Source organism: Ipomoea nil, unplaced genomic scaffold (assembly GCF_001879475.1).
Source record: "Ipomoea nil cultivar Tokyo-kokei standard unplaced genomic scaffold, Asagao_1.1 scaffold0482, whole genome shotgun sequence".
Lineage (NCBI taxonomy): Eukaryota > Viridiplantae > Streptophyta > Magnoliopsida > Solanales > Convolvulaceae > Ipomoea > Ipomoea nil.
Window position 1 is genome coordinate 212,776 of NW_017616910.1, and position 13,015 is coordinate 225,790.

The window sequence follows — 13,015 nt, forward strand, 5'->3', positions numbered from 1 at the left end:
GCATACCGCCAGATAATGGGACAGTTTCTATTCCCAAGAAGAAAGAAGGCACACCCATATCACGAACCTTAAATTCAAGTGCTAATGTTTCAATAAGAGAAGTAACACGATCTGAGTCAGAACCCATAATTAAAATGTCATCAACATACACCAAGAAATAAAGACGAATATTGTCACGAGAATAGATAAAAAGAGACACATCCGTCTTAGAAGGCGAGAAGTCCACAGAGACAAGAAAATCATGTAGCCTTGTGAACCATGCACGTGGAGCCTGTTTGAGATCGTATAGAGATTTTTTAAGCAAACATACATGATTAGGTAACGACTTATCATCATAACCAGGTGGCTGTCGCATGTAAATAGTTTCAGCTAGCTCGCCATATAAAAAAACGTGGTGAATATCCAACTGGCGAATAGACCACCCACGAGATATGTCTAAAGATAAGAGAAGACGAACCGTAGTAGGCTTAACCACAGGACTAAAGGTCTCAAAAAAGTCCTCTCCAGCAACCTGATTAAAACCCTTGGTTACTAACCTTGCTTTATGACGGTCTATTGAACCATCGGCCTTCCGTTTAGTTCTGAAATCCCACTTGTAACCAACAACATTCATACCTGGTTGAGATGGAACGAGACGCCACGTATGATTATGGACCAAGGCATTGAACTCCGCATCCATTGCATCACGCCACTCAGGAAACTTGACCGCCTGAGAGTAACAGGTAGGCTCAGGCAATATAGTGGAAATAGTGGTTAAGGCAACATGTTGATGCGTGCCGGAGCTGCGAGTGTTCATGCTATGTGACCGATGAGGCAGAGTAGCACGTCGAGGATGTCTGCGCGGCTTGCCGCGCTGCTCAACCTGTTGGTCCGAGACAGTCTGCTCACTCGATGCGGACTGCTCGTGACTGGCATCACCGCCAGAAGCCGCCACAGGCTCATGAATCTGACGAGCGCCATCAATAACCGTGGTCGAGACATCAATTCCTTGGCCCGTCACAATTGGTGCAGTAGCCCACGATTCAGAACGCGGTGTAGCAACCTGCGAGGCAATAGGAGAAACAAAGGGAAACCCAGTCTCATCGAATCGCATGTGGCGACAGATAAAAACCTTGTTAGTGTTAGTGTCCAAACAACGATAGCCACGATAAGACGGAGGATAGCCTAGAAAGACACAGGGAGATGAACGAAACTGGAGTTTATTGCGATTATAAGGACGTAGAACAGGAAAGCACAAACAGCCAAACACTCGCAAGTAAGAGTAGGACGGGGGAGATCGATGTAAACAGAAGTGAGGGGACTCATCAGACAAAACACGAGTAGGCATTTTATTAATTAGATACACAGCAGTTTCAAAAGCATAGTCCTAAAAACGAGACAGAACAGATGCTTGAGCCATTAAAGACAACCCTGTCTCAACAACATGACGATGTCTGCGTTCTACTCAACCATTTTGCTCGTGAGTATACACACAGGATTTCATGTGGCGAATACCCAGCAAAGCAATAGTGGAACCAAGCTTTTTATATTCTCCCCCTAAATCAGATTGAAAGGAAATAATCTTCCGAGAAAAAGAACGTTCAACGAGTAACCAAAACTTATCAAATATAGCATACAAATCAGATTTTGCACGCATGAGATAATACTATATATAACGAGTGTAATCATCCACAAACAACACAAAATATTTATAGCCAGACGCAGAAAGTAATGGCGCCGGTCCCCCAAATATCTGAATAAATTAATTCCAAAGGATGCGTACTAGTAGTTTTGACATGAGTCAAAGGAAAATGAGAGGATTTTCCCAATTGACAAGAGGAACAGACATTGGGAAGATCACTAGAATTAAATGTACCAATAGACGAAGACGTTAAAATTTTACGTAAGACTCGAGAATGAGGATTCCCCAACCGCATGTGCCAAACGTAAGAGGATCGCGCAGCAACAAACGCAGCAGGAGCTGAGGAGGACGCAGACCATGTGTAGAGACCCCTAGACGCATGTCCCTTAAAAAGAACCTTCCTGGTCAAAATGTCCTTCACATAGAAACAAAGGGGGTGAAACTCAAAGAAAACATTATTGTCTTTTGCAAAACGCTGGACAGACAATAGAGAAGAAGAGGGATCAGGGACATGTAAAACATCATGTAACTTAAAAGACTTAGAATCAGTAGCTAACGAAGCAAAACCAACATTAACAATAGGCAAACCTGTACCACTGTCGACTCGCAGAATCTCCGGGCCATCATAACGTGTCGCAGAAGTCATCAAAGAAGAATCAGGCATAGCATGATTCGTAGCACCAGTGTTAGGGAACCACTGATGAGGACCGTTGGAATCACCATTATACTAGAGACGGCCACATTAGCCTGAAACCCCAAAGCCCCTGAATAATGCCGAAAACAGTTGACTCATGTGTGACCAAAACATTTACAAATTTGACAAGGATCATCATAGCGCCAAAAACAATTGGCTCCCGTGTGACCAAAACGTTTACAAATTTGACACGGATCATCAATGCCACGTCGTTGACTGGACTGCTTCTCATACGACGTATCTTGGTTCGATGCCATCGGCTACTGCTACGAACATGGATGTTGGAAAAGAAAAACTGATACCATATGAGAATATAATTGTGTTGTATTCCATAATAATGTCTCAGAGTACAGAGAGCGAATATATAGAGATGCTAGATAGAATCCTGATCTAACACGAATAATATAGTCATAGTCTAATATGAATAATATAGTCCTAATAAATACATCTAATGATACTAGATTTTGTATATAAATGATCGAAAATCATCATCTTAGATACATTCTTAAAATGAATTTTCAATCGTTGTTTCATGATTCTCAAAATCTTTTAACTAGATTTATCGGCATTTTAAAATATATTCTATTATTTTCCAGAAATCAATGAATTTGTTGACTAGGTTATATATATGATTATCCCATAAAAAAGAACGCTATAAAGATACATGAGCTTGTTTATTTTTCATCATCATATATCAAATAATTACTATAAATTGAGAATAAGACAACCACTGGCGGAGCCACAATGGGGGCAGCTGCCCCCACTCCCCCATCCCTTAGATATAGTATATATATTACATATACTAACTTGTATACAAGGGTTTATTTAGTCTAGATGGTAAGGCCTTTGTTGCTATAGGGAATGGGCAATTGTTCAAATCCTAAAGCCGCTGTGTGAGGTTTTAGTTCCACGGCTATTTCCAGCTTTTCAAACTCTACTTCGCTCTTCCAGTGACCACTAACCAAGCCAGTATGTGTTTATATGCAGTTATGTGTTTGCATAGTTCATTGCTTATAAGTTACGAGTGTATATACATGTTTTGTGCATAGTTCATTGCTTATAAGTTACGTGTGTATATACATGTTTTGTGCATAGTTTATTGCATATAAGTTACGAGTATTTTTTTTTTTTTTTTGGTTTGATTATGGAAAATTCTTTTTTAAAAAATTTACTTTTGAAGATTCATTTGTCAACTAAAATTTTGCCCCCACTCACAAAAAATTCTGGATCCGCCACTGAAAACAACTGGTATTCATTGCATTGCGCGTTTGAATATTTCCACTAATGAATTACTTATATCATATATTTTTTTTTTGGTGAGAATTACTTATATCATATAAATAACCAACAATCAAGTATATTACCCAATATTATGTTCAATAATGAGTTTAATTAGGGTCCATTTGAAAAGTCATAAAATGAATTTTGTAAAATATTTTCTGGTTTTCAGTGTTTGGTAAGAGGGAGGAAAATGAGGTCAATGAAAAATTATGTTTAGTCAAAAGAAAATAGGTATGATTTGTGGAAAAATGACTTCCTTTTTTTTTTTTGTTGGAGAAGTCATTTTTCAAGGGATGCACATGTAAAATTTATCGGGCCCAATTTCTAGTGGGCTTTTGTGGTCCGGCCATCGAGCTCGCAGACTAGGGTCCATGCAACCATAGCCCGCCACATGCGGGTTGGCGAGTCCCGGTCTGGCCCGCGTGTTTTTTTTAATTTTCAATTCAAAGTTCACAAAAATAAGTAAAGTCTACAAACATTAATATTGTGAATTTGCAATCCAACTTTAAAATTTAACAAAAATTAAAATTAATTCAAAGTTCAAAAAAATAAGTAAAGTCTATAAATAGTATTAATTTTTTCGTATTTAAAATTTAAAAAAATTACATTAGGTGAAAATGTAAGAACAAATCTTGTGTATCAACTAATTAATTTTAATGGTCTAGATTAAGTGTGTACGAACGTGAATATAAATAAATAAATAAATAAATAAATATATATATATATATATATATATATATATATATATATATATATATATATATATATATATATATATATATATATATATATATATATATATATAGAGAGAGAGAGAGACCTTCACAAGGCTTAATGAGTGCTATTTACAGAAAGATTTTATCAATAGTATTAAACATTTAAAATGTTGAAGTATACAATTCTATTCATTTTCCTGTTTATTTTCTGGAAAATGAAGCAAACACACAAAGACAGTTTTCTGTTATACAGCCAAACACCAGAAAGGAAAATGTTTTATGGAAAATGAGTCATTTTCCAGAAAATATTTTCTAGAAGTCATTTTCCTGCTTTTCAAACGGAGCCTTAGTCGATCTTTCGGTTGCGATTAATGGTTAATGTAGACGAAGTATAGTTGGATTGGACCTTTAGCCAATAGGGTTTGACCAGGCCTAGTACCTAGTAATTGGCAAATTATATCGTGCAACGCGGTGCATAATCGATTATGCACCGAACTTCAAAACGACGTTGTTTTGTTTAATGAAAAGAAACGACACCCGTTTCACGCCGTTTTGTAAAAAGTAACTCTGTTATTCAGTTTTATTTTGTATACACTGCAGTTTCAGTTCAACACAACTACAGTTTCATTCGATATTTATACACTCAAATATGTGAAAATATTATTTAATTTTATTTTATATACACTATAGTTTCATTAAAACACAACTACATGATCATTTCAATATAACTACAGCTTCATTGCACAATATACACTCAAATATGTGAAATGTTATTCAGTTTCATTTTATATACACAACAATTTCATTTCATCACAACTATAATATCATTTTGATATAACTGCAGTTTTATTTGAAAAATATATAAAATAATACGTGAGGCAGTGTCGGTTTAGATACACTGTAGTTTCAGTTGGTAATTAACACACCAAAAAATGTGTGTTTCGTTAACAATAACGGCGCGCTATTTCTTTACTTAAAGAAACGACGCCATTTTGACCGCATTGCACGTGCGCTGCCGTCCACAGTATAACGACTGCGAGTACTCCAAATGTAGGTTATACTCGGTTACTCCACCGTCACATACACATTCATACACGTCTCTCATTTTCGAGTTGAATTTGCATATGTTTTATTGAGAGAGTTGCTTTGTGATATAAAAGGATTTCCATTTTGCTTTACTTTTTTTTTTCTTTATTAAATCAATTTTTTGTTTTTATTTATTTATTTATGTTATGATGATGATATATCATGTAGGTGCTTAAATTTTTGTTTTTTTAAAAAAAAAAAAAAATAGTGAAATGGGATCTTCAACTCCTGATCTGAATGTATATATACCATTCATCTTAAAAAAAAAAAAAATTGTATAACATAGCGTGCAACTTGTGTGCACCAAAACGCGAGCACATTAATTTGACATAAGAATTTATTTATTAATTATATATGTGTGATAAGAATTTATTTATTAATTATATATGTGTGTGAGCTGATTTTAACATAAATCATTGCATCATTTTTTTAGTTGAACTTGCATCTGTTTCATTGAAAGAGTTACTCTACGATTTAAGAGGTTTTACATTTTACTTTACTTATTATTATTATTATTAAATTGATTTTCTCTTGTTTATTTATTTATGTTATGAACTTACGATGATGACGTATCATGTATGTGTTTAATTTTTTTTTTTTTTAAAGAGTGAAATCCTTACCCTAAAAGGCTGAATTCCCAACCCTAAGGGTCCCTCACACTCCGACCCGATAGAGCATGTGGGAGGATGTAACGGTGACTCAATGAGTTAGTATACAGGGCCAAATACCGCTGCGCATAAGGAATCTGCCCACTTTGAAAAAAGTGAAATCTTGATGCTACCACTTACCATCCAGGTGATTCAAATTCTATTTCAAAACTTTAATTTTAATTAGATGATTTAGATTTCTATTTTTTTTTTAGCAAATATATGTGTGTGGTGTAAAGAAAATCATCATTATATATGTGCCCTAGAATTTAGATCTAACAATACTCACTAGTACAAAATTGAACATAGAAGATTGACCATAGACCACCATTTTTGAAAGAATGGTTGCCTAATCTTAGCCCAAAAATTTGCAGTGGCAATTTTGTAAATAAGTGAACAATAATCCGCCACCATTGTTAGTTGTAATGGTTGCCCATTGTATTTTGTATTTATTTAAAAAATAATTGATTTATAACAGGCAATCATTTCTATTAGAAAGAGCAAATACCAATTTTGGTCCCACAAGTATTAGCAAAATGACGGTTTTGGTCCACATGTTTAATTTCTACCAATTTTCATCCCACGACTATTGTTTTAGTACCAATTTTCATCCATGACTATTATTTTAGTACCAAAATTCATCACGCTGGTCACCCCTCCATCCAAGACATGTCGAAATCTAAAAATTTAAGGGCATTTTCGTCATTTTCAACTTAAGACTCTAATTTAAGCATGAATAAAGGGTTGTAAGCCCTAAGATCAATCCCAATTGGCAGTTCTCTTCCCCATCCTACTTTAATTTGAGGAGAAAAACTGCGAATCACGATAGATCTTAGGGTTTAAATCTTTTAATTCATGCTCAAATTGGGATCTTAATTTTAAAAAGACAAAAATATCCTTAATAATTTCATATTTCAACATGTTTTAAACAAATATGTGACTGACGTGATGAATTTTAACACTAAAACAATAGTCGTAATTGGTAAGAACTAAACATGTGGACTAAAATTGTCATTTTGCTAATACTTGTGGGTAGATCTGATGGAGAGATGTGGTTGCTTATTATAAAACAAGTCCTAATATTAACCCTAGATCTACCCACATCTCTCCATCAGATCAGATCTGATCTGCGCGCTCATCATCCTCTCATACTTAACATATCGATCGGGAGAAACCGGCCACCCACCGCCGATCTCCGATCTTCGACGCCGCTGGCCACCCACCGCTCCTTCGTTCACCGCGGCGCACCGCCACACGCCACACGCCACAGATCTGCTCCGATCTCGCCGGCCACCCGCCGCCGTCTCCTTCTATCACCGCGGCGCACCGCCACACGCCACAGATCTGCTCCGATCTTCAACGCTGTCTGACGCCACCGACCGACCGCCGTCTGCTTCGCGACGCACCGCCACACGCCACAGCCGCGGCCACCCACCGCCGTCTGCTTTGTTCACCGCGACGTCGCACGCCCCCACCACGACCAGCCGCCATCCCCGCCGGCGCCACTGCCGCCTCCCCGGCCGCCGATCTGCAGGTTAGTTTGTTTGTTTTTTATTTTATTTATCTAAGTAGTTTCTCTGAAATTTTTTGTCTGCTTAGATATTAAAGAGTGCTGTATCTTTACTGAACTTGGTTTTGTATGATTTCATTGGAGAATCAGTAGTTTCAGTGTTAGATAAATAGTTATGCATTTTGCATCTGAAAAACTCCACATCAAATTACTGGTGGATGTTCTGATGTTATTTATTTATTTATTATGTTTGTGGTTTTTTTTTTTTTTTTTTTTTTTTTTTTTTTTTTGGAAAACTGGGAAAGGGTACCCAAGCTGGCAACGAGCCTAGCTCTCTTGCCATCTCTTCTGAAGAACTATTTGCACTTTCTCAATTTCAAGTTGACCTATCACCTCTATAGGAGGTTCTATAACCTCAATCCAATCACAACGCCTCATTGATTTTAAGAATTTCTTTAAATCTATAGATTTTATATATGCCCATTTCGAAAAGAAAATCAAATTTTTAGTCCAAATTGGTTGTTCACATTGGTTTGACATGAGAATTTTTTTATTGGTTATATATGTGTGTGGGCATATTTTAACAACCCCAATCCTCTTCCCCGACTGAAAATGTATAACTCTGTTATGTTTAATACTCCTTCTAATTGACATATATTTGTATCTATATTATTATGAAAGAAGTATGCTTGTATTTTTTTAAGTAATATTCTCGAGCTGATTTAGAAAGTAAGTTTAATTTATTTTCAAAATATATAAAACGTCAAGCTCAACGGTCTCACCGTGTCTATTCAGGAGACTAGTAGAGTAAATAAACGTGTTTTAATTAACTAACAAATAGTTAAAAAATCATTAAATATATGATGAGATCCAATAAAAGGACTATACAGAGAATTTTAATCCGTAGCAGATATTAGTGTACAAAGGGCCATCGAATTAAACATATTTTGGTGACTATATCATTATCTGTGGGTTGAAAGAGGTATTCTGATAAATACATTTAATTTGTGCATATATTGGTAATATCATGCTGAAAAAGAATTCGAATAATTAAAATTTATTCATCTAATTAATATGATTTTTTTAGTACTATTGACTATCTTACAATGTAGTAGTCACGATTATGCCGCTTAATCACAAAACGATCTCCAAATTTATATCTGTTGAGCCATACTCCCAAATATTGTGTCTAGTCGGGGTGTGAGGGGCCCTTAGTGTTGGGATAACCTTTTGAGTGAAGAAGAATAAAAGAAATTAAAATCACTTGACGAGTGGGTAATAGTCAACACCTATCCATAAAAGAAGGGAAACTATAAATGTGAATGAGTCAATTAACAATTACTAGAGAAGGAAACCAGTTACGGGTTGCCTTCTCTGATGAGAAGGCAACTTGAGGCTGCCTCCTCATCGGAGAAGGCAACTCAATTGTCTTCTCCAGTAAGAAGGTGGCCTAGGTCGCCTTCTCAACGGAGAAAGCAACCCAGTTGTCTTTTTCGGTGAGAAGGAAATCTTGCATTCTCACCGGAGAAGGTAAGTGATTTTTTTATAAAATAATTATTTAATTTAAATTTATTTAAATAAAATTAAAAATATTTTAAAATTCGATAACTGCCACGTCAACATGTTACTAGTTCAATGTCATTTTAAGTTGAATTACATTATTTTGTATTGTTCAATTATTTAATTGTAATTTTTTTTAATTCGATAATCCAATTACAATTTGTTGTGTAGTTGAATGGTCTATTGGACCCTTATTTCAAATTTTAGTGATTCTAATTTTATGCGAGGCCCAACTAGTCGTAGAAAAAGGTAATCACCATGATCGGACCTATTCACTGGCCTAGCCCATTTAGTGATTCGTCTTTCTTCAATTTCACAGAGTTTTCGCTGGATTTACTGATTTACACCAATTGAAGTCCAAACACCACCAGGAACAAGGTGTCTGTTTAACGGTGAATTTTCAGGTATTTTTCCTTCCCTTTTGCCCCAAATCATGCTCTTTAGATTCATGTTGATTTTTGTCATATAAAAGAAGCGCGATCTGATCAATTCTGTTCCGAGCTTTGTTTTCTACGGTCTGATTAGCATAAGCTAGCTTAAACGTTTCGAAATTTTCAATTTTTTGTTTGATCGATTATTGCAGCTGCATAAGCAAATTTGTTTAGGATGGCAAACCGACCTCAGATCCGCACCAGCAACTCGGCACTCATTGCTATGATTGGTGATGAGGTAAAGGATGCTAACTTAATTGATTTACTCTACGATAAATGCCAGTTTTGTATTGCTTTGTGCAAATTTTGTGTTTAGGGCTTTAATCTGTGGCTAATCAAATCATGATTTTCCTGTATGTTATCATACTTAAATTGTATTTTGGTAAATTGCCTGCTAGTATTCAGTTCATACTTAATCAGAAAGGTCAATCAATAATTGTTTTCCTGCAAAATCCATGAAACCAAATTAAGGATGGAAGTTGTTGGAGTGTGTTCGGTATAATGTCTAAGTACCACCAGTTCTTTTGTGATTCGCTGCTGAAGTGCCATGGGAATTTAGTTGTCACATGAACACAGATTGACAAATGTTTGGTTGCATATACTTTATGGATGGACAAACGAAATGTGTGTACTAAGTTTCATGGTTTTACTGAGGTGTGTTTTTCTGTATTAGTTGCCGCTCTTGAGATTTCTTACAATATGCAAATGTAGGATACAATCACTGGATTTTTAATGGCTGGAGTTGGCAATGTGGACTTGAGGAGAAAAACAAACTACCTTATTGTGGATTCAAGTACGTTTTTGGCTTTGAATTCCTATCTTTCAGTTCCTTGAGCATGATTATATCACAGTAGCATATGATTAATCACTATGTTGGTGACCAATGGACTAAAATTTCCTATTGTAACCCAGCATTAAGGGTGACTCACCATTTTGTTGAAAAGTGTGAAGTTTGAATCTATATCTAGAGTTTGTTTTTCTTTTTCATATTTGGATTCAAATATTTGTAAATTTAAAATAAAGCCATCTTTATTGTTAGCAAACTATGTAGAATACTTAGTTCATTTTCACTCGTAAATTCCAGCTTTATCAGTGGAAAAGTAAGCAAACATAGCCTGGTTTTGTTTTCTCTGATTTCTTCATCCAAAACCAATATTATTTTTTTAATAACATTTTTTGTAAAGAAGTTTGAATCAATTTATTTTCCTTGTTATGGTTTAGAAACTACGGTGAAACAGATTGAAGATGCTTTTAAAGAGTTCACTACAAGAGAGGACATTGCAATAGTGTTGATCAGCCAATATGTAAGTGTTATTTTATTTCCTGAATGTTATATTGACTTGGTTTAAGCTTCCTCCTCGTCCATTATGTCTTGTATGTTTCATAGATAAATGACACTGTCGTGGAACAGTATTACAATCTGGAAAAGTTTTATACATCTGGAAATTGTATAATGCATTGGATTTTTTAAAATCAAATTGGTGTGCTACAACCACTCCACTAGGAATGTTTACGGGCTAACAGCTCCCTTAACGTTTTACAATCATTTGTTCTTGAGATTAAGCTATAATCCTTTCCACTGCACTTCAATGTTCAGGTTGCAAACATGATAAGGTTTTTGGTTGATGGTTATAACACGCCGATACCAGCCATCCTGGAGATTCCTTCAAAGGACCATCCCTACGATCCTGCACAGGATTCCATTCTTTCACGAGTGAAGTACCTCTTCTCTACCGAATCTGTGGCATCTGGACGACGCTGAACTTGATGATTCTTGTTTCTAAACCGCCCTTTTAGAGTTTAGACTCTACTCATCTGCACCTGCATTTATTTAAATTCATTTTTGAGTAATAATTCCTTGTGCTGGTTGTTACTTGTTACTATATCTATATGTTTTGCCAGCAAACTGAAAATTTGTAGCATGGAGATCTGAGTACCTAGGTCACCTGCTTGACATTTTCCTTGTGGTTTACACTCACAGGATGCAATAAAATGATTTATACCCCAGAAAGGGTAGAGAACATCCATCTTTGAGCTTCTTAGTTCTTGTAATTTGTACTGCTTATATTTCAACTTCTCCAAATTGTTCAATCTTTCAACCCATCAGAAGCACTTATTTTTAACATATTTCATTTCAAACAACAAAATAAAGTTAAGTTTTGTGCACAACACTTTGAGCTCAACAGGTGCATAACCCATACAATGCATGTGTTTGCCAAAAGGTTGAATTCTTAACCCCAAGGGATCTTGTACGGGTTCTAAACTTCTAATATGTTACGTAGGAGTGTCAATGTGGGTTGAAGCTCACGGACTAGTCCTAAACTGCTTCTCAGTGGGGAAGGTTAGGGCCTAATTTTTTGGCCCGCAAAAATGTGGGCCTTGTGGGCTTGACACGCGTGGACTGGAGGGCTATATATGCAGGTTAGTCCGTGAACTTCAACGTTATGCACTTATAGCTTTAAAGTTATGATCAAGGTTTTGTACTTCAAGGATTAAATATATAGACCAAATTAAAGGTTTAAAGTTATGCATAGGGAGACAGTTAAATGTTGTTTTATGACTTCGTTGGCTGAGAATATTTGATTAGATTTAGTTAATTCAAGATTTTGAATGCATTATTAATGTTTCAGCAGAGGTACAAACCAGTTTAATCCTGTTTTGTGGACACACGTTTATCTACAGATGTGTTCACTAGAGTAAAAAAAAAAAAACCTTCCCACTTCAAGCTGCATAACTTTACAATTAAGGATGCATAAATTTGCATTTTAAGGTACATAATTTTGAAGACTCAGGTGCATAGCTTCGCACATGATTTTTTTTTTCTTTTTTTTAAACTTTGCACCTCGAGGTGCATAACTTTGTAGCTAAGGGTGCATAAATTTACACATTTAAGTGCACAACTTTAACCTTACGAAGATAAACTATGCACCTAAAGAAGAAACAATATGCACTCGAAGAATGAATAATACGCACACGAAGAAGGAAAATAATGCACCCAAAGAAAAAAAAAAAAAACTGAACTTACGCACAATTACCATAATGCTACCGTATTTAAAAAAAAAAAAAAAAAACTTTTTTCTCCATTCTAAATGCTTGATCGGGATAAAATCAATAGTTGAGATTTAACCCCAATTTTAATTTGGAAGAAGCTTCGCATATGATCTCTAATATATATATATATATATATATATATATATATATATATATATATATATATATATATATATATATATATATATATATATATATAAAACACACACTATAATAATTTTTTTTTAAATTTAATAATTTATAAAAAATTTAAGTTGACCCGTGAAACCACATGAGGCGGACTAGGATTGAATAATTTTAGCGCGTAGGCCATCACGCAAAAATTACAACCTGCGGTGGGGCGTGCTAGCTCGAAACCCCTAATCTTAAACCAATTAGTAACACTCAATGAAGACGGGTAGTAATAAATTGCGATAAG

At 35.4% G+C, this 13,015-nt stretch overlaps 1 protein-coding gene across 1 annotated transcript; it reads left to right on the plus strand.

Moving 5' to 3' along the window:
* Positions 1-7,160: 7,160 nt before the first annotated feature.
* On the plus strand, positions 7,161-11,583 carry LOC109173758 (V-type proton ATPase subunit F-like). The gene is made up of 6 exons (XM_019323050.1): positions 7,161-7,579; positions 9,435-9,519; positions 9,699-9,784; positions 10,258-10,339; positions 10,768-10,850; positions 11,144-11,583. The coding sequence occupies exons 3-6, from the start codon at positions 9,722-9,724 to the stop codon at positions 11,306-11,308; spliced, it is 393 nt and encodes a 130-aa protein (XP_019178595.1). The 5' UTR covers positions 7,161-7,579; positions 9,435-9,519; positions 9,699-9,721; the 3' UTR covers positions 11,309-11,583.
* The last annotated feature ends 1,432 nt before the right edge of the window (positions 11,584-13,015 follow it).